Source organism: Rhipicephalus microplus, chromosome 2 (assembly GCF_043290135.1).
Source record: "Rhipicephalus microplus isolate Deutch F79 chromosome 2, USDA_Rmic, whole genome shotgun sequence".
In the NCBI taxonomy this organism is placed as follows: Eukaryota; Metazoa; Arthropoda; class Arachnida; order Ixodida; family Ixodidae; genus Rhipicephalus; species Rhipicephalus microplus.
In genome coordinates, this window is record NC_134701.1 from 193,570,495 (window position 1) to 193,596,222 (window position 25,728).

Consider the following 25,728-nt stretch of genomic DNA (forward strand, 5'->3'; position numbering starts at 1 on the left):
CAGTTTGCTTTTTTAAAGGAACAGGTCACCACACGTAGTCACAAGAATATTGAAACGCGCGTAACTGCATCAGCGCTGTTTGTCGAAATAATGACAGCGTCAGAAAGCGCCAGCGCTTAAGCTGTTGAGCTGTTCGTCCAATAATGCTATTGGGCGAAACACATTGTACCTGTGTGGCGTATGTGTTTTAATTAGGTTCCCTGCCACTACGCATATCGAAACTTTACACCGCCGCGTGAAAGACCTCCTAAAGCTAAGCCATATACTTCCAATAAGACCGAAAGTCCAGAACTCACCGGTGTTCAACCGGCGCCCTGGAGGAGGCTCCATCATTGAGCGTTGCGATGGTGTGCATTTTGGAAGTGAGCCTCTTGAGTACGTCGTCCATGGACTTCTTGGGTCTCCCGCCCTCGGAGGATGTTGAGGGAAGCAGCGGAGGTGGCGGCGCCTGTGGCGTCCTTTGCTGCGCGTGGTGCTGGTGCGGCGGCTGTTGTCGACGCCTGTGCGGCTGGTGCGCGACCGGCGACACCATGGACGCCATCGTCGTCAGGTTCTCGGCCGGCGAGCCCGGTCCATACGCGTCCGAGTCCTCGGAGTCTGTGTGCCGGGAACCAAGGAGTCTGTCCGCCGGCGCGTAGTTTCCGTGATGGGACGCATTCCTGCACGCACCGAAGCCCTTTCAGCGCACAGTCGGCTGGCCACAGGTAAGGCATTTGAGCCGGTTAACAAGGAACCACGGCGTTAATTGCGCGCGTCAGTGACGCAAACGACATATAAAGAGACGATCTATGGTTGTCTCACGAAGACAACTAACGGTTATTTTATGATTTCTCGATTTACTTATGCAGTCTCATGTTTTAAACGCAGCTCTGCTATTACAACAATTAGAAGGGGGAAATTTGTACACCCTTAATACTTTTCTTATTAAAACGCAGCCTGTTTTGTTAGACCACTTTACAAAATATTCAACTTACGAAGTCTCTTTTCACTGCTTTTTTTTCTCGCCTATAATAACGTTTGCGAGGTATACATGTGTACTTGATTGAACGTGTTATTTGCGTGTAAAGGTCATAATATGCACAACGGTCAACAACCGACACCTCGAGTAACAAGCCGGGCAATGAACAAGGCTAACAACTCCGGGATAATCGTTAAAACGTTATCTACCGATACAGATGCATAAGCGGGAAGGTCCACCGTGGCGGTTCCCAGTTCTCAGGGAACCCACTTATTTATTTTTTTTTTGTTTTTCTGCGCTGCTCACCGTCATTTTGGTAGGGTTTCGGTAGGCACCGGGGCAACGGTATTGCGGGTAACAAAAGCTTCCGAGACTATAAGGCGCATCATTTCGCAGATTTTCTTTTATGTGAAGGGCGCCTACGCCATGGCACGGTGAAAGAGGCATCTCGGAGGCTTTCATTCTGGCAATACCACTTGTCCCGATCCCTACCAAAACCATACCGAAGCGGCAGTTCTTTTCCTCCCTGCGATAGTCAGATTCGCGAAAGGAATCGTCTGTAAGGAGGTAATCAGCCTGCTAACCCGTTTGGGCTGTGCGCCAGGGCGTCCGAGCCGAGACTGTCGGAGCGGCCGTCTTCGTCGAACTCGTCGAGGGCGACGGCGCGCTCGTCGTACTCCCCGTCTTCGTCGGCCGCCGCCGCGACCACGTCTTCGTCTTCGTCCTCTTCCATGAGCTGATCGGGCGGTCCTCCCATGAGAGCGCGGCCGGAAAGCAGCGCTTCGCCATCGCTGCACGACGCTGCGGTCAGCCTGAGCCGGCCGGCGGCTGTCTCGTCGTCGTCCTCTTCTTCGTCATCCTCCTCCTCTTCCTCGTCAGCGTCGGCGCCTTCGCACAGGGCCCCGTCTTCCTCCTGCTCTTCCTCGCTCCGCAGCTCGTCCGTCGACAGCTTGGTGGGCGGACTCTTGCGCTTAGACGACATGCTCCTGCGCCAGCAGAGAAAATACACGGCACGATGAGGTGACTGCCTGAATGCGATGAAAGCACACATTCTATACTGCCGAACAAACAGCACATCGAGTTGCACATACGGGAAGATGACAATGAGGGCGCTGTTGTTGTCTACCTGTTAATAGATCGGTATGGTCTGCGTTAGTTTTTTTTTTTTCATTTATGTTGATTCGATCAACTGAATATATTTCGGGAGCCCCAGCATTCGTTTGTTTATTATTCAGGAACAGACTGTAAGCCGGGGCACCCTGCTCTACATTAAGCGCGTGTACATTGTTTATTTTCATTATTTGCTTGTTTCCGCAATACTGAACAGAAGCTCAGTTAGTAAGTAATTATCAGTGCATATCTGCATGCCCCGATTTCTCAGGGAGCTATAAGAAGATTAAATTTACATGTTTTGAGATCCCATAGAAGTAGCGAGAGGCACTGAGACGAGAACTGTGACCGGAGCTGAATTGAGAGGACAATAGTTTAAAAATGAAAGTGAGCATATACGAAACGTACACGTTCGATACTGCCTCAACATTAGTGGGTCTAAAGCAATCAATTCTACAGCATACATGGCCATTATTTTCAATCTGCATGCCGTTTCACGTGCATCTACAGTTGTTTGGATCTGAAGAGCCGAGAATCATTTCCTTAAGCACTGAGCACTGAGTTTCTTCACTGCTTGCTGACAGGCTACAAAGCAAGCGAAATTGCATTTTTCCCCGAGATACATGTGTTTTTTTTTTTTTTTTTTTTTTTTTACGAAGCGAAGACTACATTTGCGCAATCTATAAAAATACTAGTATCAGGCTCAGGCGCCAAACAAAGAGATACTACGGAAAGTCTGTAATCGTAACGCATCGTTGTCCGAGGCACACAGCTCACGAAACCCGTGCTATACAGCGAGCGAACTTTCAAAGCGAAAATTTCGCAAAGACGTGTTAATCTGTTTAGCCTACCGAAGCAGTAAGCCAAAGTTTCCGGACAAGATTCGCGGGCAGCAGTGAAGGCGGAGGCAAACAGGAGAGGCAAGCCACTTTGACAGTTGCGTATATGGCCACGCGGGCAAACACGCAAACGAGCAAGTTGACCGAAAAGTGCTGACGCTCGGATAAAGTGCTCTTAGCGTCGCGCCGGCAGGACCGGACCGTGCAAGGGGACCGCAATCTCGCACGCTTGCACTCCCAGTTTTAGCGAGCCGGGTAAGCAAGCAACCAAACAAACAAACAAGCAGGCCAACTGTGCAGGCCAGCGAGCTGGGGTCCTGCCGGCCGCGACAAGCCAAATTATACACGAAAAACGACGCGCGCCGGTGTGTCGACTCGTGCGAAGAGGAAAACACGCCTTCCCCGCTTGCACGAAGGTGCGCTGTATAGCGGTTTCGTCGATGCGACGCGCGAAAGCTCCAGTGCATGCGCGGGGTTTTACGTGTTGGGTCCACGCAAACTCGTCGCCGCCCCGCTTTTTCATAATTGCGCAGCGCGGATGTGCACCACACCGTGCGCACACACGAAACACTCGTGGAGGGTGCACGGTGGGGTTGGCTTTCATTCCACAAACAACACGTACATTTCTTCTTCCTCTCTGCCCTCTGCTCGCGGAAGCTGCGGTTGAAACGGCGCAGCAAAGTTAACGTGGTCACCGGAGCGGGCGTAGCTTGTATATAGCGACGCGCTATACCAACTCTTTGGGGAGCCTCCCCTCCTACTTCTAGTATTACACATGTATCGCTTGCGTATACCTTTGTGTGCGTGTATGTGTGTTCTTGCTCGGCTCTTGTATAGCTGCCGAGTCACGAGAGCTGAGCGCGTGACATGTCCTTGCTTCAACATCTCGGTTACCCCCCCCCCCTCCCCTCGTCACTTGGAAAACGAAATTATTTCTCTGGGCAGTCGAAATGAAAGAGTGCCCTTTTTGCATAGATGTCGCACGAGCAAGTTTGTTTGCCTTGCGAGAGGTAAGAGGCGTATATCATGTGTAGTGAGTGAGTGAGTGAAAAAGACTTTATTTGGTGATGCAGCGGACGACATTCTTAGCCCCGCGAGGGGGAGGGTCAACGTGATACAGCCGCGACAAACGTGTGTACGTGTTGGGGTGTGTGTGTGAGTGTTCATGACGTGTGTGCTCATCATATGCTATAACCCACTTGCGAAACGCGATGAGTATACGTCCATTAAAGGCCCAAGTTTTAAACGTTCCTGCTGCGGACGCGTCAGTGACGACACAAAGTGGTGTTGCCACTCGCTGCGCTATACGTCACTTCAAAAACGTTCCATTTAAAATATAACTTTTATTTCCGCGTTTTGTGCACACAAAGTCACATTGGAGACTTAAAAGTATACAGAAAGGGGAGAGCAAACATGACGATGTTGCTTCACAATATGGGGAATAATATGTCGAGAGAGCCTGCTCTCGCTTGTTGCGATGACTGTATATAGCCGTACAGTGCAGCTAATGCCGGTGTTTCATTGCTTACAGCGAAGCGTTGACGCAGTGAAACAATACCTTCGCCGCAAATAAGCGAGAATACAAAAAAAAAAGATGGAAAAATCGACTTTGCAGCGGAGTATGTTTACATATATGAAAGTGTTACCAATGTTACTTTACGACGGCCCTCAATATTCGTTTCAGTCATCTCCACGGTCAGAAATAACACATGTAGCAATGCACTGCGTGAATAGTAAAAACAAATGCATGTTCTGGCCCACCAACAATTAGCATTCGAAGCACTCATCTGTTCTGAACGCTTTCGTCCCTTGCACAGCCGTTCTAGCAGGAGCCAACCTCGTCTACCGCGGCCCTTTACGATCACTACAGAAGGCTACCAACGGTGAATATGCGCGGCGCCGAAAGGGAAGCGTTTTCAAAGTCACGTAATCTCAGTATTTCGCCGCCAGCGCGCGGCACGACACACTGCGTGCGAGAGAAATTGTTTCCGGGCGTAAAACGCGAACTCCGCATAACCCAATTACCTCTTCGCCCGCGCAAGGGAATCAGCAGGGGGCGCCTTTTTTCCCTCATAACACGCAGCGCTGCGCGCGCTCGAAAAACGCAGCTTTTGTCGCCGGCAGCGTCCGACGTGCGTGCATTAGCGATGCAACCACGTACAATTACTATTCGTCGTACTCGCGACTGTATACCAACACAGTTATGTAAACGCAAACAGGCAGAGAAACTACGGTAAGGTTTGGATTACAACGCACACGTACATGTATTCAATGTCTCTAGCCATGCACAACGGAATCGTGCGATACGTGTCATGTTCGTCAAAAATACCTTCGCACGTTTCACTTTAAATAGTGCATGCACCACCAAAGAAAGATTTTCTTCCACCGTATTGGACAAACAATGTGTTTGCACTGTCGTGTTTGTAAACAAGATCCGCGAGTTCAAATTACGAATCTAAGAGTATATGCGTATACGCACAGGTAATATCAGCAAATAATCAGACGTCGTGGTGCATGTGAAAAGTGCCGGCATGTTTTATGATGTTCAGGGGGAAAATGGAGAGCCGGTCCAAACGGTATACTTCAGGGACAAGGGAGCAAATTTAGCGAGTACTGACGTACTGTAATTAGCGGTCGTACGAAAGGAGAGATGGCGAAGTCTAGTTTTGATAGAACAACGAATCTGCCTTTTAACACACGAGCTATAACCTTTGCGAATATGTCAATATCAGCTCCTGGCTGGCCGGCGGCAGGTAAACACCATAACGGTGAAGCCTAGCATTACACGAACAGTTCGACAGAAACAACGTGTATTTCATTCACAGTGAAAAACCCTGCTCAATATTTCAACAATCTTAGCTCGTTCTAAACAATCCCAGGCAGCAGACGAGCATTCGGTAGAAAAGGGCACAATGTTGTCCAACGTTGGCTCAAAATTTGGTCCAATATTGGAGTATGGGCACGTGATGCACCCAAAAATACATTGCCTCAATGTTGCCAACCAGTGACGGACCAATGCTGGCAAAGATGGCTCTAGCCAACATTGCCTGCCACACGTACCACTAATATTGGCAAGCTTGTATAAACAGAAATGGCACCAAGATATTTTGCTATAGCCTCTTTCGTTGACTGTGCCAATATATTTCACGGCCTTTTCAATGGCTTTACGATTTACATCAGCTAGCGCTTTTACTGAAGTAACGAAATGTGAAAGTGAAATTTACCACTCATGTACACCTTTTTGACCAATCATGGTTAATAAATGACATCACTGGGCTTTTGCCAGAGAAAAAGAGATCGACAAAACGCAACTAAACGACCAAAGCACCCCAGTTTTCCGGGACGCTTATCTCGCAGTGCGAACGCAAGCACTAGCCATTTAGATAAAACACACGCGGCTCTTTTATATGGCCCTTCTGTTCAACATCAGGAGCGTGCGGACTGACACTAGACACGGAGATTATATAACAACTCGTAGGGAAAAGAGGAAGCATCTTAATTAAAGGCGGCTCGTGCACCCGGACATCTGTTCTTTTTTGTGTGGGGGGGGGGGGGGGTGCGGCGGGCGGACTCGGAAATTCGAAGACGCCGCGCGATAATTGAGCGAGTTCAGCGTCCGCTCGCGTGGAGAAGACGCGTTACCGCACAAGCGCCGACGAGAACGACGCCTGCGGACGCTCTTTGCGCCTTTGACACCCTGAAGGCGCCGCGCTGAGCTCCGAAGCGGCGAAGAACCAATTAGCCCAGCAGGGCTGCGTCCAGCTACGGCGCGAAAGTTAATCTGAGACGCCCGAAAACAGGAAAACTTCGTGGCGTGTCCCAGCGTACACACACAGCAGGACGGGTAGAGAATTAATGATGTTACGAAGGTGATAACGGGTTGCTGTATCTGAAGGGTTGCTCCGGGCACTGAAGGAAATCAGCCGACGCTGCTGATGTTTCTGCACGTGACCGTATGTGGTTATATACTATTCAATCTTAAAAAAAAAAGGCAGTGCTATTTCCTAACTTTGAGGTAGTAAATTGTTGTCACAACATTGACAACCTAAGTAGTAACTGCAGGTAGTATATACCGCAGACGTTTACTGCCTTAGGAGCAACCAGAGGTAGTAAATGTCTGTGGTCTACTACCTGCAGTTACTACTTATGTAGTAAATGTTGCGACAACAATTTACTACCTCAAAGTTTGTAAGCACCACTGCCTTTTTTTATTAAGAGTGTAGCCTGCCTTGGGCCTATACTTGCCACACTAAGCTGTGGTGTACTTTCACCGCGACACATTCGCCACGCTCGACTATCTATAGGAAGCCTAGCTTCCACACGTCTGACGCACATAATATATTATTTGACGCACATAATATATTATTTTCGTAAATTAGACTTACATAGCTTAGACTTACACAACAAAGTGGTTGGCATAAGCCTTTGAGCAGCGAAGGCCCTTGATTGGATGCTCGATCAACAAACCAATACGTACAAGTTCAGCTTGGTCGATTCGGGCGCCATGCGGACACTATCTCGCGTGCACAGCAGAATCTTGTAGATATTGAATAAGTATTGGCATAGAATACACCAACTTCGTTAAGTAATTTTATAATATTTTAGAAGACTATGCGATCTCTACTCAAATATTAGAGGGTAAGTATACAGCCACCTTGTTTTTTGTGTTCACAATTTATTGCATACTATTCCTATCGGAGCCGTCCTAAAGAGGGCAAAGGCATGACCAAATGCTTACGAAGTTCCACAGGAGAAAACCAGTACATACGATGCAACTAAAGAATGCCCACCCCCTCCTCTTTCAGTGCGACATGTAATACATACCTACCACACTGACAGCTTTCTTTACGAGCTCCCGATACGGTCAACTTTCAGCACGTCGTTGGCGTGCGCCAAATTGGTTACGGCAGCGAAGTCATATAGCATAACCGGGATGATAAAGTAAAGAAGAGCGTTACACGAACGCCCTCGCGCGAGTGTTTTGAGGCCCATTAGAAACCCACGTCCGCGCAGAAGCCTACGCATTCGAGCGTGCGCAGGGAGCAGAGTTGATGCGGTCCTGAGCACGAGTGTATACGCACTACGTGAGCCAGCCAGGTACACGTACAAGCCGCGATTACGCGCTGAAAATTACAATAATAATAAGAGCGAGAGTGAATGCCACGAGCGTGGCAAACAGAGAAAGGCGTGGCGGCGCCTGCAGCGTGCGTTACTCTCGTGTAACAATCGACGAAGTGTTTCGAGAGTTTGCGAGCGGGCGCCTGACGAACACGAGAAGGCGATACGCGGCCAGATACGCGGCGAACGATTCAAGCCACGCGCCGCATGGAGCGTTGAGAAAGCCGAGATCCTAAGAGAGATAAGAGACAACGACGACGGCAGCGCCAAGCCGCGGAGACTGGCACTTATGGGTAGCGAAGCCTCTCCAGTGGGTCTTAAGAGCTCGATTGCGCGACCATTTGTGTTATATGGTCCGCTTTAGTTTCGGTCGACTGGGCACGCTGCCTCGTTCAGCCCGTGTGGGCTGCCAGTAGTGCACCATTTGTGGTTGGTGCGGTGCCAATTTAAGGGCAGCAACGCTGGTGTCCGTGGGGTCTATGTATCTTATACGCCCGCTTCATTTATATTTTCAAATGACTCATAGATGCATAGGTAGGCTAGACAGTAGGTGTAGCACATAGTTGCAGCCTGTACAATAAAGCTGCGTCTTATAAATTTTGCCAGGACAATCGAGACCAGGGCCGCTTGTAAAGGGACGTTTTCTTTTCGAGCAGATGTATACTAAGAAACGATTTACGGGTGATACATTGCCTCAACAGCGACAATTATTCTACATGTGCGCTATCGTTAAATAATTTAGAAATTGAAGTCGTCAAAAGTTTTAAATCATTAGGCGTGTATTTTTCACAAAACATGACATGGGATGATCACGTGAACCATATTATTACTAAACTATCTCGTATAATCGGCGTCATGCGCCGTCATTGCTACTATTTTCCTGTTTCTGTAAACATGCTCATATATAACTCGTTGTTTTCTTCATTATTGAATTATGCCTTTCTTGTATGGTCCACAACGACAACTGTAAACGTTTGCAAACTTACCATCTTGCAAAAGAAAGCTTTGCGTCTTGCCTCTAAATTACCACATCGCAGCCACACAGCAGAATTGTTTAAAAAACACTACATCATTCAGGTTGCATCAATATATGATTATAAACTAAGCCGTTTATATAAGTTCGGTTTATTGAAAAATAATGATACGATTGCTAGAATAGCCAGGTTAGAGAAAAATTTTCCTGCTTATAATGTACGTCAACCTGAAGTGTGGCACATATCAAAATGTAGAACGAAATACGGAAATCAAATGTTAAAGTTTCAACTGCCTACACTTCTAAACCGCATAATTAGGGAACATAACATTGATATATCTAGCATATCACCAAAAAAATTGCGATTAGTGTTTATATAATAATGTGATCTAGAACTACCTCGGTGATCTTTCATTGTAATCTTTCATTGTTTCTTTTTTTAGTGCACATTGTGAAACACTTTTATTTTGGTTGTCCTTAGCCGCACGTCTTTCTGTGCTACCCTGTGTACTAGGGGGTCAGGGCTTCTCAAGCTGTTCTCACAGCTTTTACCTGCCCTCCTCGTAACATGTATTTTGTTGTTGCGGAATAAATTTCAATTTCAATTTCAATTTCAATTTCAATATATAAATACACGCACCTGCAGCCCAGCTATACCATCGTGCGAACTCGTGCCGTCTTTGGGCTATACATACACGAGGTGTTGTTCTTTAGCACGTCAATGCTTCCTCTAACAACATTATACTCCCAGCTTCGCCCCAGTGCTTTTTTTTTTGGTTAAGTAATGAGATGAGGTCAAATCGACATTTATGCCGAGATGAAATGATATAGGAATACTGCGCAAACGCAACTGGAGTAGCCTGTCAGGTGAAAAACCAGGCAAACCTCTCCAGCTTCCCATTAGAATAATTGTCCCTCTCTCTCTCTTAACTAGCGGCATCGAAAAACGAACTGGAAGACTACTTTATACGACGCATCATCTTTTACGAAACGTTGTCAGTCATTTGAGCATAACGAGCCGTTTATTCAACGGCTATGAAAACAAAAATACAGGTAAAAAGAAAAACAAGTGAATGAAATGTGTTAAGAACAAGATCAGCACTTGCTACCGATATATGACTACTGGGGACTAAAACTAAGTGAGAATAGGCCCGTCCATATCAGCAAAGCCAGGCAGCCCGGTATCCCCATACCGATCGCAATCCACTCCTTCGTTCGACGCCGACCTCTAATTAGTTCTTTTCGCTTCTGCTTCGGCAATACCGAAGCCAAAAAGACCGGTAGCCAGCCAGCAAGCCGGCCGGTCAGCCGGCCATGCATGATACGGCGTTCTTCGGCACTTGATCCTGCATCTTGTTCTTCATCCCGGTCGGACTGCACAGGCCGCCTCGGTTATCCAAGGAGACGCCGCGGGCTCCCTCCGAGAAAGCCGTGGCATGCAGGACCGGCAGCAAGGCGAACTCCCCCTTCCCCTCTTACGCTCCTCTTTTGTTTCATCTGGATCGCCAAGAGGGAGAGAGACATAGGCCCGGGGGGCACGTGCAACAAACAACCGCGGCTACCCCACTTCGCGCCCGGCCCAGAAGGTGTTCCCGACGCCGGCTCATCATCGACGGGGATTGTCCGGCGTCCTTCCTTTCATTATTAAACGGCTCCGCGCTTATACCGACGGGGCCGCTGCTGTCTTCGGTGGCGCGTACATAATGGTACGCGCGCGTAAGGCGCATACCCGCAGCAAACACAGCGCCGGCCATCTCCGCTGGCGCAACAACCGTTTCCTCTCTTTCTTTTTCAACCTCATACATTCGCGTTGTCTTAAGACTCGAGACAAAAAGAGAAAAAATGGACGCGGCTGCTGCTGGTTTCTTATGGCGGCGTGCCACTCCTTCGGCAAGTCCTCCGAAGCCAGTGGCCTCGCTGGTGATTATTCTCCCTCCCAAGACCGATCTGCGCGAGAAGCCCGCTCAGGAGCAGCAGAAGCCGAAGACGGCGGCAGTACAGGGGCTTGAAGCCAAGCCAAGCTCGGCGTCAGGCATTATTTCTGACCCGCTGCTCGAAACACACAGACACATCACCGTGGGCGAGCCTCGAAGAACAAAAGAGAGGACCGAGATAGCGAGCCGAGCCGCTGACTGCTATGTGCGGCAGGAGAAAACAAGCTGGCATGCACGCTCCAAGAGAGTGAGCGAGAGAGGGGGAAAGATAAAGAGAGACGGGAAAATTGAACGACGACCGACGCCCTGTAGGTCCTCTTGCGGGGAGCGATGGCATGCAAAGAAGATATAGAACCTGCGCCGGTGGAGAAGCAGGGCCAGACGTCTGCGGCCCGAAGTATAGTGTATAAACACACGGTCAGGCCATGCCCGCCGATGGGAGCGCCCCGCAGGAGAACAATGTCAGAGACCCCCCCTCCACACTCTCTCGCCCCGCTTTTAAAGGAATAAGATCTCCCCGTCGTTTTCCTCTCGATTATCAGATCCAATTTTCTTTCCTTCATTACACCGCGCGGGTCTCAGTGGGCAGCTCGACCGCCGCCCCTCCCTCTCCCCTGCCTTCTTTTCGATGGTGGCAGCGACCAAGAACAACAGGTCTCGCTTATATGCGGCGCGTTCGGGGGCAGATGAACTAGCAAAAAGCAAAAGGAGATACATCGGTGGGAAGAAGAAGCGAAAGAAACAACGCGACTGATAGGTGGTCGCAGGTAGTGGGGGGCATAAGAAGGCTAAGCAAGAAAAGGTGGGTAGCAGCCAGCTAGCCTTCTCGTTTCAAGGTCCTGCTTGCCACCTGCAACAAACTCACGAGTTCTTTTTTTTTTTTTCGGTCAAGCAAGCAAGCGGCCGGAGGCATGCGGAGAGCACTTTGTCCCCCCCGAGACTTGTTATTGTTCTTCGGCAAAACGGCACCGCTTTAAGCTACAGCAGTCGATATCTCTCTGCCCCGGTCCTACTCGTGGTCTTTCTCTCTCCCACCGTGGTTCTAACGACTTCGGCGCCGTTCCTGTTATTACGAGTCGCCCAAGAAGCGCTTCCCAAGTCGGGCTCGGAAGAAGAAGTTGAGGCACGGGGCGGGAAGGGGGTGCGGAATCTTCTTTAGCAGCACTGTATATTTGTCGAGGTGCGTGACCACCACTACACAGCTCTTTTCAAGAAGACACGTTCGAATCGGCCTTACACACCTTTCTTTCTGGCAGGCCCTCTATATCACAGGGCTGCACGGTAGCCTTTGGCAGGGCACGTGTGTGTACCTATACTACGTAGGGACGCAGCGCTGCATCGCCCGGAGCCACTGCAGGGTCGTTGCAGTGCTCACGCGCGGCACGTTTAAAAGAGTCCCTGTGCAGTGCACGTGTGCCCGCGGGCGATGTAAGGAATGCTTGGCCGGGGGAATCTCGGTTGAGGACCAAGAACAATTTTTCATCCTTTCTTTCTCTCCTTCACTCGGCGCCGTCATAATTGCTCGCCAGCTCCCTACTACATTCCGCTATATCGACGCGCACACCACCGGTATGACTGACGTCACAGGAAACATTATATACACGGTGGGACAGGGCGAACTTCAGCTCTCCACCTTGAAGTAATACTCGTATCATCTTCAGCATCCAGCCATCTAGCGCGATTCTTAGAAGCTAAATAAAGCCTGCCCAAAGGGAGAGAAGAAAGAAAGAAGAATCGAAGCGACTGATATCAAGAGGGAAGAGAAATTTTAGTTCGGCCCATTCGTGTGTACACGGCAGCAGCGATCTCCGCTGTCGACACGCTAATTCGATCGTGAGCCATTACGAGGCATCCAGCATCTTTTATCCCGGCTAATAAACGAAGCGAGAAGTTCGTGTTCGCGCGCTCATCATGCGGGACTGCTATAGACTGCTGCTTATTGTTGAGCCATTACGAAGGAAGGCGGGAGGAAGGTTTCAAGAAGGGCGGAGCGGTGATTCGCAGCACGATGCCGCAGCTCGCTCAACGGAGGCACCGAAGCGTTCATCGCAATCAAAGGAAAAAGCGAACTGGAGAAGCAGCACAGGCGCCGGTCGAAGCGATAGGCCGCTATGTATAGTACAGAGAGCCGGGAACCGAGGAGAGTTCCATGGGACTCGGCGTGCATAAAGAAGTCGCGTCGTGGATGAAGAGGGTAAACCGACGATTACGAAAGATTGGCAGTACAAATAGAACGCCCGTGACGTGAACGTGAAGATGACCAATAATGGGCACGAAAGAAACGAAGAAATAAGTATTGTGTGCACAGTCTTCCTCGCGTATGACGCTGTACTCAGCGTGGCTATAGCATTCCGAACTTCAGCGCAGCCATTGCGCGAATATAAAATATGGCCGCCCTGCGAAAATAAGGCAGCCCCCATATTTCGCTGCCCGCATTTCACGATCCGGAATATGTTTATTGCGACGGCTCGGAAATCGTTAGATAAGAACACTTGGTTACAATGTATTATGTGTAATTAAACCAAGAGGCAGTTATACGTATAATGAGTAACATTATTTGCCGTTGGCACGCCCGAGTTGCTGTGCCGCTGCAACAAGTCTATATGATATGACGACCCCCTCTTCCCCTGAAAGTTGGTTTCTGAAATTACCCTTTTGTGCGACGAATGCTTCCGTGTTTCAGTCACAAAAACACGATTGTAGCAAGAGTAGCGAACGTTGTGTAGCATACAATGGGTTCCCTTCAGACGTGCGTACTTCCGGCGAACTTGGTATTAATGACACGTATGAACCCACTGTGAATGAAATACGTCAAACATTACCTTTCCTGAACTACCGCCTTCCTTTAGTTTCAAGAACACGGGCTTACGGCTTTATTACTGTGAACTCTAGTCGCGCTACGTTATCTTTGATCAATGTGCGCCTCATTGACACAATCCACATAAACCCTTTCATTCGCCCCATCAGCCGCAGACACGCATGTACTGCAAGCATACGCATGTAATTACACACTGTTTAATTTATACCGATTAAGGCTCGCAGGTTGCTCGTAATTATTTATTTTTCACTTTGTTTCAAACTTCGAGAATGTGCTCACGCTATTGCTGCGCGATGTTCCGAGCCATTGTTTGTCAGTCGATTTGAAGCACAAAAAACAATTGAAAGACTGCTCAAAAATATTTTCCGAGCTTCTTACAAACCTGTTAAACACTCAGCCCTATATTCGACAGGAGTCCCTCTCTCAGAATGGCCTAAACAGATAAAGCGAGAGCTATGATCGCGCTTCAGTGTTTTGAACAAGCAGGAACACTGGTTCCCATACTATAGACGTAATCAATTTTTTCATCCAATTCATCCAATCAGCGCTAGCCGGTCGGATAGGTATCAAAGGTGCGCGTAAGGTGCAGCATAGGAATATTAAGTATGAACGATTCCAGAAGATAAAGCCTTTCTGGGGGGGGGGGGGGGGGGGTCACTGGCATGCGAAGCTCACCTTCGCCTCGTTTATCACGACATGCCACGAACATTGCACGTCTGTTCGTTGACAATGGATGTTTCCGGACAGGGGATGCCGCTGGAGCCAACGTTCCCACAGTCTTGCCTTATTCAAGAGAGTTATTGCCTTGATCACGAAGAGACGACTTCAGAACGTTGGCTCAAGCGACACCCAGCGCTCAAGAATACCCATCTTCTCCTGAAGTTCTCCGCGGTTTTTACGTCAAGACGCCGCATGATCTGTAGAGCCGACAAACACACTCTCTCTTTCTGCCGCTTTCTCCCAAAGCCTCCCGATCTGGCAGTGCGTGCGAGCGCAGGCATTCGACAGGGAAAAAAATTATAGCCACAACGGCAATAGCAGGGAGAAAGCGCCCCGCCGCACTGAATACCAATTAGGCGCCCCGCGATAGAGCTGCGTGCCTCATCAAAGCCTTCCACGCGTTCAGCGAAAGGCAAAACGACAAACAGGTCATTAGTCATGGCGAAGTTTCGGCTCTGCATTGCCTTCGCGGAGGCCGCAACAACAGCCGCAACGGCTAGCCGTCGGCGTCCCCTGGATAGGCAACATGTAACCCGATGAACGCCACTGCAGGGCGCGGACAAAAGAACAAGAACGTATACACTCCCGGGAAATCACGGTCGCCGTACTATAATGCACCTCCTACCCCAGGACTGCACAAGGAGAGGAAGGTGCCACGACGGCCTGACGGCGCGAAGTATAATGTGTACATAATCAACCCTCCAATCTGAGAGCGTGTTGTCTATAGAGCTCGTTTCGTGTTTTTCGAAGAAGCCTGCCCGCTCCTCCACAGTCACCCCCCCCCCCTCCCCATCTCTCTCGTATGCATTCTGCGTGCACAAAACCAAGAACAAAAGGCGCCACTTGATAATCGTCTATCGACGCAGGAAAAAAAAAACGGCTGCTTACTGTTTCGCGCGCCATTCCTCCATTCCTATAAGCCGCCTATGACGCACTTCCCCGCCATGCAAAGTCGATATTTATCGTTCTGACGACTAGTGCGCGCCAAAGAAAAAACACTAAAGATGGCTGCAAGCACGCGAGCCACGTTGTGTTAAATATATAGGCGTTCCTTTCAACTTATTCACCTCTTCTCGTTTATACAAGAGCCAGCGCAGAGTTGCTATACCAGCGCGAGACGCAGCAGCTGAAGGTCCAGCAACTGCATGAGAGCGAAAGAATGCTACAGAACGATCTCGTGACGCGCGGTGTTTTTCTCCGTACACACTCCCTCGCACGCGCACGGTGATGCCACTGTCTCATCTCCTATATATACTATCGCATATTTTTTTTTTCGCCCATCCCGCGACAACAATGGCGCTTCATTATATACGGCGTCGTTTCGAAAGACGAAAAAAGCCGCCTCGCGCTGCGCTAACCGTTACCAGGGGCCGAGGAAATCCTTGTAATAACAGCCGTCGCTGCAGCAGGCCCTTCGGCCATATGCGCCCGTTGGGCAACGCGCTATCGCTTCGGATGCCGGCGGTGGTTAATAATTCCGCCGAGCCAAAAAAAGAAAGGAGACAAACACAACGGCGAGAAACTGCGCGATGGAGTCTTCGAAAAGGCGCGCTCACAACACAAAGAGTCGGGGACGACCGAGAGGAGCGGCTGCGATAGCGAATCGAGCGCCTCGAGGGAGGTGGGCAAAAGCAACGCAACAATGATAATGATACTTATTAGAGGCGCGATAAGCGGAGTCTTGGTCGAGGAAATGGCGTTGAAAATCGGCTCGCCCCTCATACTATGTACGCTCGGACGCGCGGAGGCAATCAATGGCGCGCCCGAATAGATGTCGGTGGACAACCGCTGACCGAGGAAACACGAGCGGGCTGCCGCTGCTTCTACGGAGCAAGGGACCAACGGGAGAGAAGGTCGAATATATCGAAGGCATGACGAAAGAATTACGGCGGTCATATCTTATCGGCTTTTGTTTTTTTCCTCTTCTCCATCTTTGTTCGACTCTTTCCGACCATTTCTTTTTTTATCCCGTTTTCAACGTTAATTAAACTCGGCTGCATACATCGCCTCCTTGTATTCCGCCTCGTCCCCGATGTATTTCTTCGCTATCGACTGTGCTGTTTCCAGCTGCGTTTCAAAGACGCTTTTGTGCCAAGCGTCGATAGGCTATGAACAAGAAAGCAGGCCACTCCCACGTGCGCACTTGTGTACGAGGACAGCAGAGACATAGAATGCAGCGGGCTGCAGCAGTCAGCAGTAAAAGCAGACGTGGGGAGGGGGGGGGGGGGAGGTAGGTCCTTGGCCGCAACTTTTTGCGATAAGACTCCCCACTGGGCTTAGAAGTGCAGCTGACCAGCCAAGCGCTGACTGGACAGACTGGACCGGACGCTAACAGACCATTACCGATGAGACGCTATAGGCATATGCATCTACAACCCACAGCTGTCCCCGAGTATTACCGACAATCAATACACGGTCGAGGTCGACCTCGAGTTGTTCTGCCTTCTCATGGTTGCCATGTACATTTGCTTCTGTATGCATGAAGCCATATGATACTTCTCAGGACACGGAACGATCGAAGCTGTTTATGACACAAATAGTAATGTAAACACATAGCAGGTGTGTGCGATTTCTCATGAGCTGCATATGCCGAAAATTCTCGTGTATCCGAAATCTACAGGGCAGCTAAGACAGGCTAAATTCGTTTTCTGTATTGTATATAGGCATGGTGATCGTGTACTTATTAAGTACAGGAACATTCACGACAGGCGTGGCAACTAATAACGTACTTGTCTGTTATGTCACATAAGCACCGAGACACACCTACACCTATAGAGATGCTTTCTGAATGAGTATTCATAAACACAGGAAAACGTAAAATATAAGTATACGGCACGGACTCGAAGTAGGAGAGAGTGCAATGTCACTGCATATCGTTGTTCTCTCCCATGCTCATTTAAGCATCGATGCCATTAAGAGAAACCAGTTTTACAGTAAAAACAAAGTCCACATATTCCTAGTTTTTTTTTTAAGTAATTAAATATAACCCCGCCGCACACGACACTTTCCGAATTTATCCGGAGATCAGCATACTACCAATAAATTTTATCATGAGCAAGTATATATATAGTCGGTATCCGAATAATGCGCCCACCATCTTCCGTTCTCTTGTTTTCAAACTTAGACACTCTGACCGCGATATACCCATTTCATATAGCTGTTGTTTGAAAGTTATTCATCGATAATTATCTTGAAAGCTTTCACTGGAAGTTTAGCCAGGTTTATTTTTTTTTTTGTAATCAGATAAATGATCTGAAGATTGTAATCAGATTTTCTCACGGAGGCGGACTGGGTGTGCCGCTGCAGGGCATTTGGTTATGTTTATTCATGACAATTTTCTTTCTCACTGATAATCAAAGCCTTCGCTATGTCTAGATCTTTACACTAGTTCCTCCAGCACTGAGTAGCAGATCAGAAATTCGATTCAGGTCGACTTTTCAGAACTCTCTCTCTCTCTTTCTCTGCTAAACTGTATCAGAAAAGGGCAAGCGACAAACTTCGCACGTAAGTCAGGGTTATACAATTAGAATGATCACTTCAATTAAACACGCTATATGTTGCGAACATTCACAACTCCGCTAATTGAGCCGGATGTAATCAATATAAGGACAGAAGGGAAAAAAAGAAAAAGAGCGACACCGCTTAGTAGCCTCGCGGAATGATCGACGTTACGCCCAAGGCAATGCAACTTCACACGATCCCCACGTGACGCGCTCATATAGCCGCTGTCCCTGGCGGCCCCTCGTTAATCTATGCGGATAAATTGGTGCCGCTAACTTTCTTTGCGTCTAAATAGAGTCTACACAGAAAAAAAATAGAATTAACGCCAATATAGTGGAGGAGAGCTATAGTAATTCCCGAAGACGTAAAGAAGATCGTCTACCAGATAAGGCGAGACAAAGGTAGTACACCTGTGCCTCCGCAAGCAGCTCGTGTTTGGCACGTTGTTTTCCCGAGACGATTAGTTGGCACTATAGAAGGCAAAGGTTCGCTTTCATTTGTATTCAACACCGCCACGCGCGCGGCACAAAGCCAATTGTACGCTTTGATGCAATCGCTTTTTTTTTCTAATCGCCACTATATGAAACTGATGAGATGCTGTGCAATAAGAGTAATAGAGCCGCAATCATCCGTGGCATGCCAAGATCATTAATATGATTCATCAAAAACACGAAGCTCTTAAGACCTAATTTTTAGTACCACATGCATATCACGCGGCTATATACTGGCGACTCACGCTATAGTGGTGTACATATAGAGAAAGAAGACGGGTTTCTTTGCCAATCCACGTGGTGCCAGCGGTGTGACATGCGAACAGGGGTATCACAACAGTAGCGGCAGCGTTGGGATACAGGAATATGACGAGATATAGTTAAGCATGCTAATAAAACCGAGGCATTCAAAATCAAGTGTAGGAGAATGTATCACTCGCAATCAACACGCTGTTTGGTATTTGATGCATCCCCACGGGTAGTAATCAATTATTATGAGTGCTGTTATCTTTCTTTGATATCAGAGGCCTGCTCAACCGTATTAAAGATGATGCACCACTTCCGCCAGTCAACTCAAAAAGGGCACTTTTTTTTCGAGCAATCTAATAACTATAAAGAGATCCTCAATGATCATAAATACAAGCCCTATATCGCCACCAACCTCGAAAGCTCTAGTGTTGCGGCAGCTCGAAGGCAACGCCTAAGGTGCTCTGCTCATCGTCTTCACTTCAATATGGGCATTCATAAGCCTATACGTTTCGGTATTCTGCATCACGCAGGATAGCTCGATGGGTTTTCCGTATAACGCATCGAACTGGATAGCTCGATGAAACTGCGCCCTGCTGATAGCAGGTCTTCAACGAAGGCTCACTGTCATGGAGGTTAGTTTACCGTATCTGGTCCTAGCCAGGGGCAGGTGCTCATTGCAATCATGGTACGTTAATCGAACCACATTTCACATGCTCTATGGTATTAAATAATGACAGCATTCCGCGTACGGCGAGATGAACTTTGCCAATATATGCTACGTTGAAAGTTTTTTTTTTTCCGAACCTCGTTAAGAAGCTGTCGCTGAATGCGTTATTGTTGTCACTGCCAATGTCGTTTGTTAGGACGCGATAGAATACCCGCATCCCGCATGCAGGGCCGCGGAAAAGACAGATCCACACGTACAAAAAGAAGTGATAGTCAATAAAAGAAGCGTCAGCCGAAGGCAGCAAATGAGCCAAAATTTGCAGCGTGCATTGAATGTCATACATAAATGAAATATCTTGAGGCCAATACAGATATCAAGTGGACAAATGAGTAGAAGGAATGGGGCAGGAAAAAAAGTAGTGATAACAGTTTTCATCGGTCTAGTGTTTACGCCGGGAACCAAGCTGTTGTTAACGCGAGGCTGTATGTTGCGAAGACGCAATCGTAATGTAGCGATAATATGCGCGCACTCTGGCTGCGCCTTTCGAAGGTCTTGCCGAAGGACCCGCACAATGGTTCGCATGTGAAGAATCCTTGAGATTGCTGCTGATCGATTATCTGAAAATGAAGTTTGTGTCAATGGTCGATCGAAAGTCGATGGCGCCTATATTTATTTGTATGCCCACGGTCTTATACTTGGATGTTTCAGTATCATTCAGAAAACGTTGAAAGACAAGCGTGACCTGTGGTAAAGATATATCCTGTAAGAACTGCCTTTTTGGCACGGTGCTCATCAAGAGAAAGATGCAGTTATTTCTGGCAGCGCACGCCGCAAAAACCAGGGGGAAATGGAGTTCACCTACAGATATCCACACTCCACATATTCGACTATGTATATGACTGCCATAATCGACTCCGTGGTATAAAAACAGGATATCACCACTTGGAAGGGTTGCGGATTTATTAGACTGCTGGCGTTCCATATTTTGAGGAGGCGAGCGGTGCACTGCAAAAATGCAATACCAACCTAAGACGACAGCCAAGACGAACGCCAACGAGTGCGGTATGACGTCAACGAGTGTGACATTACAAATACATGCTCATTTGCCATTACTTATATCATCATTTCACGAAATAAATTAAGCTGACACGAGGCTCTTGTGAACTTATCAGCCTCTATCTCTCTCCAGTTATATGAAGGCCGATATATAAAGACAAGATATATCAAACTTTTGCACGCTTAGTTATGCACACGAAACGCTCGTTGTACTGGTCCATACACGAAAAATGAGTTCAACTACACAAGATCTTCAGTCAAACGAACTCCCGCTTATTCGGGAGACTGACTCCACCCAAAGCTGCCCCACAAGTTCACGCACACTGCAAGACAACCGGATGTTATTGCAAAAAAGTACGGCACAATCAGGAGGATCCGCCATGCGTCGGCGTGTGACCTCCTGTCAGCGACAAGTTCACGGTCGCTCTCTTGTGCGCCCAGTCGTCTCGTGATCGCTACCGCCTCGCAGCACGCGCGATGAATTAAACAACGCAACTGCATTGGAACGAGGGAGAATAGTCCACCCCTTCGAAGCGCGTGGCGACGACCCATTTAAGAGGAACGCGCAAGGATACCACAGCCGATGAGAAGGCGGAGAAGTAATAGAGGGAAGGGGGCAAAGGACATCCCGCGTATCGCGTTGCTCCGGCGACGACAAAGACCGCGGGAGGCCCCCATAAACACGCACATACACGCGCAGGACGCGGAACGATGCTTGCGCGAAGACTTCGCGACCCTACACCAAGGCAAAGAAGGCAGAAGGGGGCGAGGCTACGCTGTGCGGCGCAAGAACGGCCGCGGCGTCATCCATCAGGGCACCGACAGGGCCACCGACGCAGACCGCGGCTGGAAGACGAGCAGGGACGACCGTGGCGCATCTGATGGACCGTCACCGCGCTTGTCCCGATGCCGACGATGACGTCGACCGCGGGGATCGTGCCGCGGTGGTGGTGGGCGAGCGCGCCCCTCTTGCGTAAAGGCCCTTCTCTGTCGGGATGGACGCGGGGCTCGCGCATGGCACCTTGTCCAGCCGGCGGCCACTCCCTGCCGCGTTGTGTCCCTGCAGCTTGAAGCCGCGCGCACGTCTCTGCAAGGAATGCACATATGCGGCGGCGCATCAAGCCGAGGAGATCCCTGCATCTATTATAGTGAGAAGGTGCGGCGCCGCTGAAAAACTGAGTATGTTGGGCTGGCTTAGGCGTAGGCGCTGTTACGGTCTTGATTTTGGTATTTTGCCTAAACTTCTGATCTTAAAAATTACGGAAAACAAAGGCCGCGGCACTGTAATGCAAATTTTATTGTTTTCTTGCTTGTATAAATGTCGTCACATCTTTACGCACATATGCGTTTATCGCCATACAATGTTTCTCAGAATACTGCAAGTTCGTTTTTCAAAGGCCTCGGAATCGAAAAAAGTCGCCGTACACTGCAGTATAGCTGCATACATTATACCGGTATACATGCCTGCCCGTTAAACACAGCGAAACCCTTTCTTTAGCAGAAACCGACGGGTTCGCGGCATGCGCGCTCACCAGGTGTGTTTACAGGCCGTTTACTTGTATGTGTATTCTCGCTGACAACGGACGCGCGCGCGCAGCGGCGGGTTTCCCAATAATACCCGCGCGGCACCGGCTGGTCCCGTAGCGGGAAAACGGTTAATTTTGTTGACAAGGCGCGCTCGCGAACGTCTCTCGCGAGCCATAAATCAAAACGGCGGCGCGGAACGCCTTCTCATTTCGCGACAAGCGTGTAATGACAGGCTCCTCGGAGACGACCGCGTACCCGAGTGGTTATATTCGTTTATATTCTTTGTGTCTTTGGGTGATATACGCGGCATTGTGCGCGTAAACGACGCGCGTGTTTGAAGAGCATAGAAGAAAAAGGAGAATAGTAGGAGCCAGCGAAGCTAAGCCTCGCCTTATGTACTCCGAAACCGCGCATGAATCTCCGACGAGGGTTCAGGGAAGTTATCCGAGATTGGTGCAACACTCACGCATGCGCTATGCACGAACGACCGGAAGAAAGTCAAGGGCGCGCGTTTTGGAGCGAGCCAGTCACACAAAAGGAACTCTCTCTTTTCTTCTCGAGATCGAAAACAAAACAAAAAAAAATGGCACGCCCCCGGTGCCTTCATTGCTGGCGATGAGTCAAAACAGATCTCTGTTATCCTTCTTTCTGTTCGTTGCTCTGCAACTAAGGAGCTTTCAAGAAGAACGGTGCAGCGGGGGCCTTTTCCGAAGCACACACACACACACACACAAGACGGCGAAACAAGCAGCGAGACAAGACCGCCCCCCTTTCGCCTTCTCCGAAACGTCGCTGGCGCTTACGTACGCTCGATGAATCGGCCCAGCGCACAATTGAGCGCCCCGACACAAAGAGAGTCGCAACGGCGCCAACCATTGTTGAGGGGGGCGAGCTACCGCTAGCTTATCCGGCTCGTATAGAAACGCGTTCGCTTCGATATGACCTTGGAAGGAAAACAAAAGAGGCTTAAATCTTAGCTACTCCCTCTCTTTCTCCTTGCCGGTGCTAGGAGGTATCAATATATAAGCTCCCAAGTTGGGCCTTTATCAAGACGAGAGTGGTCTTTAGTTGAGCCCTTCAAGCAATAGCATGAAGCGTATTAGATACTGGGAGTGCTAAGGGTCGCATACAAATGCACTATTAGCTTTCACTTCGAACCGTTTTGTGTCTTACGAGGCAATCAATGTAGACTGAGTAACTTTCTTTGAACGATTTCGCAAGCCGGTTAGTCTATCAAACACGTCGGTAAGTTTTATTCGAGCTTCATGTCTGCAGCCTTACAAGGAAACAGAAGCTATGTAGCCCTGCTGTTAGCGCGTTGCTGCGTGTCCGATTGCCATACGGTTGCCTCTTTCTTAAGATCGTGAACTTACGTTGATTCACTGTCTTGATTTTCTATACAATTTCCTGATGTTCTCTTTGATGTCACTGAAGAGGCCAATGCAATAAGAAAGTGCCCGAAACACCCGTAAGTAATCCAGAACGCTGCCTGGGTCACAACGTTTCAAATACATCCCACCAAAGAACGCAACAGGTCTACGAAGAAAATTAAGGAAGGAGACACACGAAACAGAGGCTGTTGCACAGAGTGCACACAAAAAACGAATCACCAAATAGCAGCTTATCAACGTAAGAAACATCCGCTGGTGTCCCCGATTCCTACGGTCACGATCGGTGTCCTCAAGAGGAGACAGAAGATGACAACAACGGCGATTCTCAATATTCTAATGAAACGTCCACATATTTACAAGCACACGACATTCCGCCACTCCGCTATAGTCGTATAATAACGAATGCTTCCCCTTTTGGAACTGTGTACGACGGGTACACAGAATGCTGTCAGCAAAAATAAAGAACGTGAGCAAAGTGATTTTGTGGGCGTCGCATCACTTTCGCATATTCATAAACCTCCGTCAGCGATCGCGAAGACTCAAAACGTGATGCTTCGCAACAGCCCACCCAGCCGCCAGCCTCGGCGAAGGGAAGCGGGCGAAGCGCCATCACGTCGGGCCTGTGCAGTATACACTCTCGAAAATTGGGAAAAGTTAGGTGCAATGCACAGTGAGGCTCAAAACCACAGAGGTTACAAGTATGAAGACGCAAAAGAGTAGAAATCTTGCTCTGCAGCGCACTTGTGTGGGAAAAGTAAGATATTAAGACGAAATATTTGCTTGCCTGAATTTATGCTCGTCTAATTCTCAGGTAGGGAGTTGTATACATAAAACAGACAATTCGCAAAATCTGAGTGAATCTAACAGGAGTACTAAAAGCGTATGCTAGAATGTAGAAGGAATGTACGTACGAACGTATGAAGTGCAAGCACTGTGATGCATTGCACAGAAGTACTGCGTATTATGAGTTACGTGTCTTTTTTATTTTTATTTTTTTGTCCCACATATCTTGCTCTTCGACACTCCGAACTGTAATACGTTCACAGTTTTGACACCAATTGGTTTATTCACCTTGCGATAATTCACATTTCAATACAGAGTAAACTTCAAATTAGTTTTTTTTTTCGTAAGAAAAAGTAACGTAAACAAACATTTGCCTTAACTCGTGACTTAGTAACGGTTAGAGGTTTCTATACTAGCATAACAATCGCACACGTGGACGGGTGAATGGATGAGCGCCGAAAGTAAGGCCAGTCCTCTCAATCTACGCAGCGTGTCCTCAGTCATGATCCCGCGCAAAAATCTCGAAAACGTAATTTCGTACGCCCGTCCACAGTTCAGCCAGAAAGGAACACTGCACCCAACTACTGACGAGGGATCGCGAAAGCATCAGCGCGGTCGGGCGATACGACGTCGACTCGTCGACCGCGGCATGTGCCGAACCCGCCAGGCACATGCCTGCACGTTGCCGCCGACGAAGGACTCCGGCGGGGCTGGCCGGCCCAAAGAGTGGCGAGAGCGGAGCCTGACAAAAGCGTAATTACGGCGGCCGCACCACAGCGGCGTGATTAATCGGACGCTTCCGTCGGTTAAGCGCCCAGTCCATCTCCATCCCAAGGTTGGCCGCCGGCCGGCTTACATGTCTGGCACTGCATCGCATGCCACGCGAGCGCGCCTTCTCTCACACGACCGCACACTCATACTCGCTAGCTGTCCCTTGAGCGCGCACGCTTAGTGACTCGTTCGTGCGTCAGTATACACAGTGCAGCATACATACAAAGCACCGCCGTCTCCATGGCGAGAGTTGGTTTAGTTCTCGCTCGGAGTGGCACGCGCGTGCGATTGTAATACCACCGCGTGGCTCGTGTGGCATATAGACTAGCCCGTATACAACCTCGCAACTAGCGTCCTTTGTTGTGACCCCCCCCCTCACCCAAACGCGAAACTATACAACGCGAGCGGCTGCGCGTGTAGGCAGATTTATCTGTTCAATCTGGCGGATAATGCGCCGCCACTGTGATGCAAATTAGCCTTTCCAGCCCCCTCATCAGCCACGGCAGCAGCGGCTTCGTCTGCGTAAGCCTCGGGTGCCCTCTGGCGATGTAATGACTGCCAGTAGGTTTTGCTCGGCAACGACGTAGAATTTGCGAGCTTCGCGCTGCTCAGCGTGGCCTCGATTCACCGTTGGACGCAAAGTAAACAGCGAGGAAGGTGAGAAGAAATCCGGAGGTAGTGAAAAAGAGAGTGGACAAAAGCGTTCATATATGGTCGAGCTCGACTTGAACACAAATTTCGACTGAGCAACGTCGATTCTGCTTAGGCATATATGTGATATTTATTTGTCATCGTTATCATTGTGATGCGGATGATTATGTG

General features: G+C 48.9%; 1 protein-coding gene across 3 annotated transcripts in view; it reads right to left on the reverse strand.

Moving 5' to 3' along the window:
• LOC119170524 (uncharacterized) overlaps positions 1-25,728 on the reverse strand; it is a 304,114-nt gene that overhangs the window by 111,941 nt on the left and 166,445 nt on the right. For all 3 annotated transcript variants that reach the window (XM_075887194.1, XM_075887193.1, XM_075887192.1), the window contains 2 exons: positions 1,543-1,944; positions 297-659 (listed from right to left, as the gene is read on the reverse strand). In XM_075887194.1, the coding sequence (XP_075743309.1) occupies positions 297-659; positions 1,543-1,944 (765 nt within the window). The remainder of the gene's footprint in view (positions 1-296; positions 660-1,542; positions 1,945-25,728) is intronic.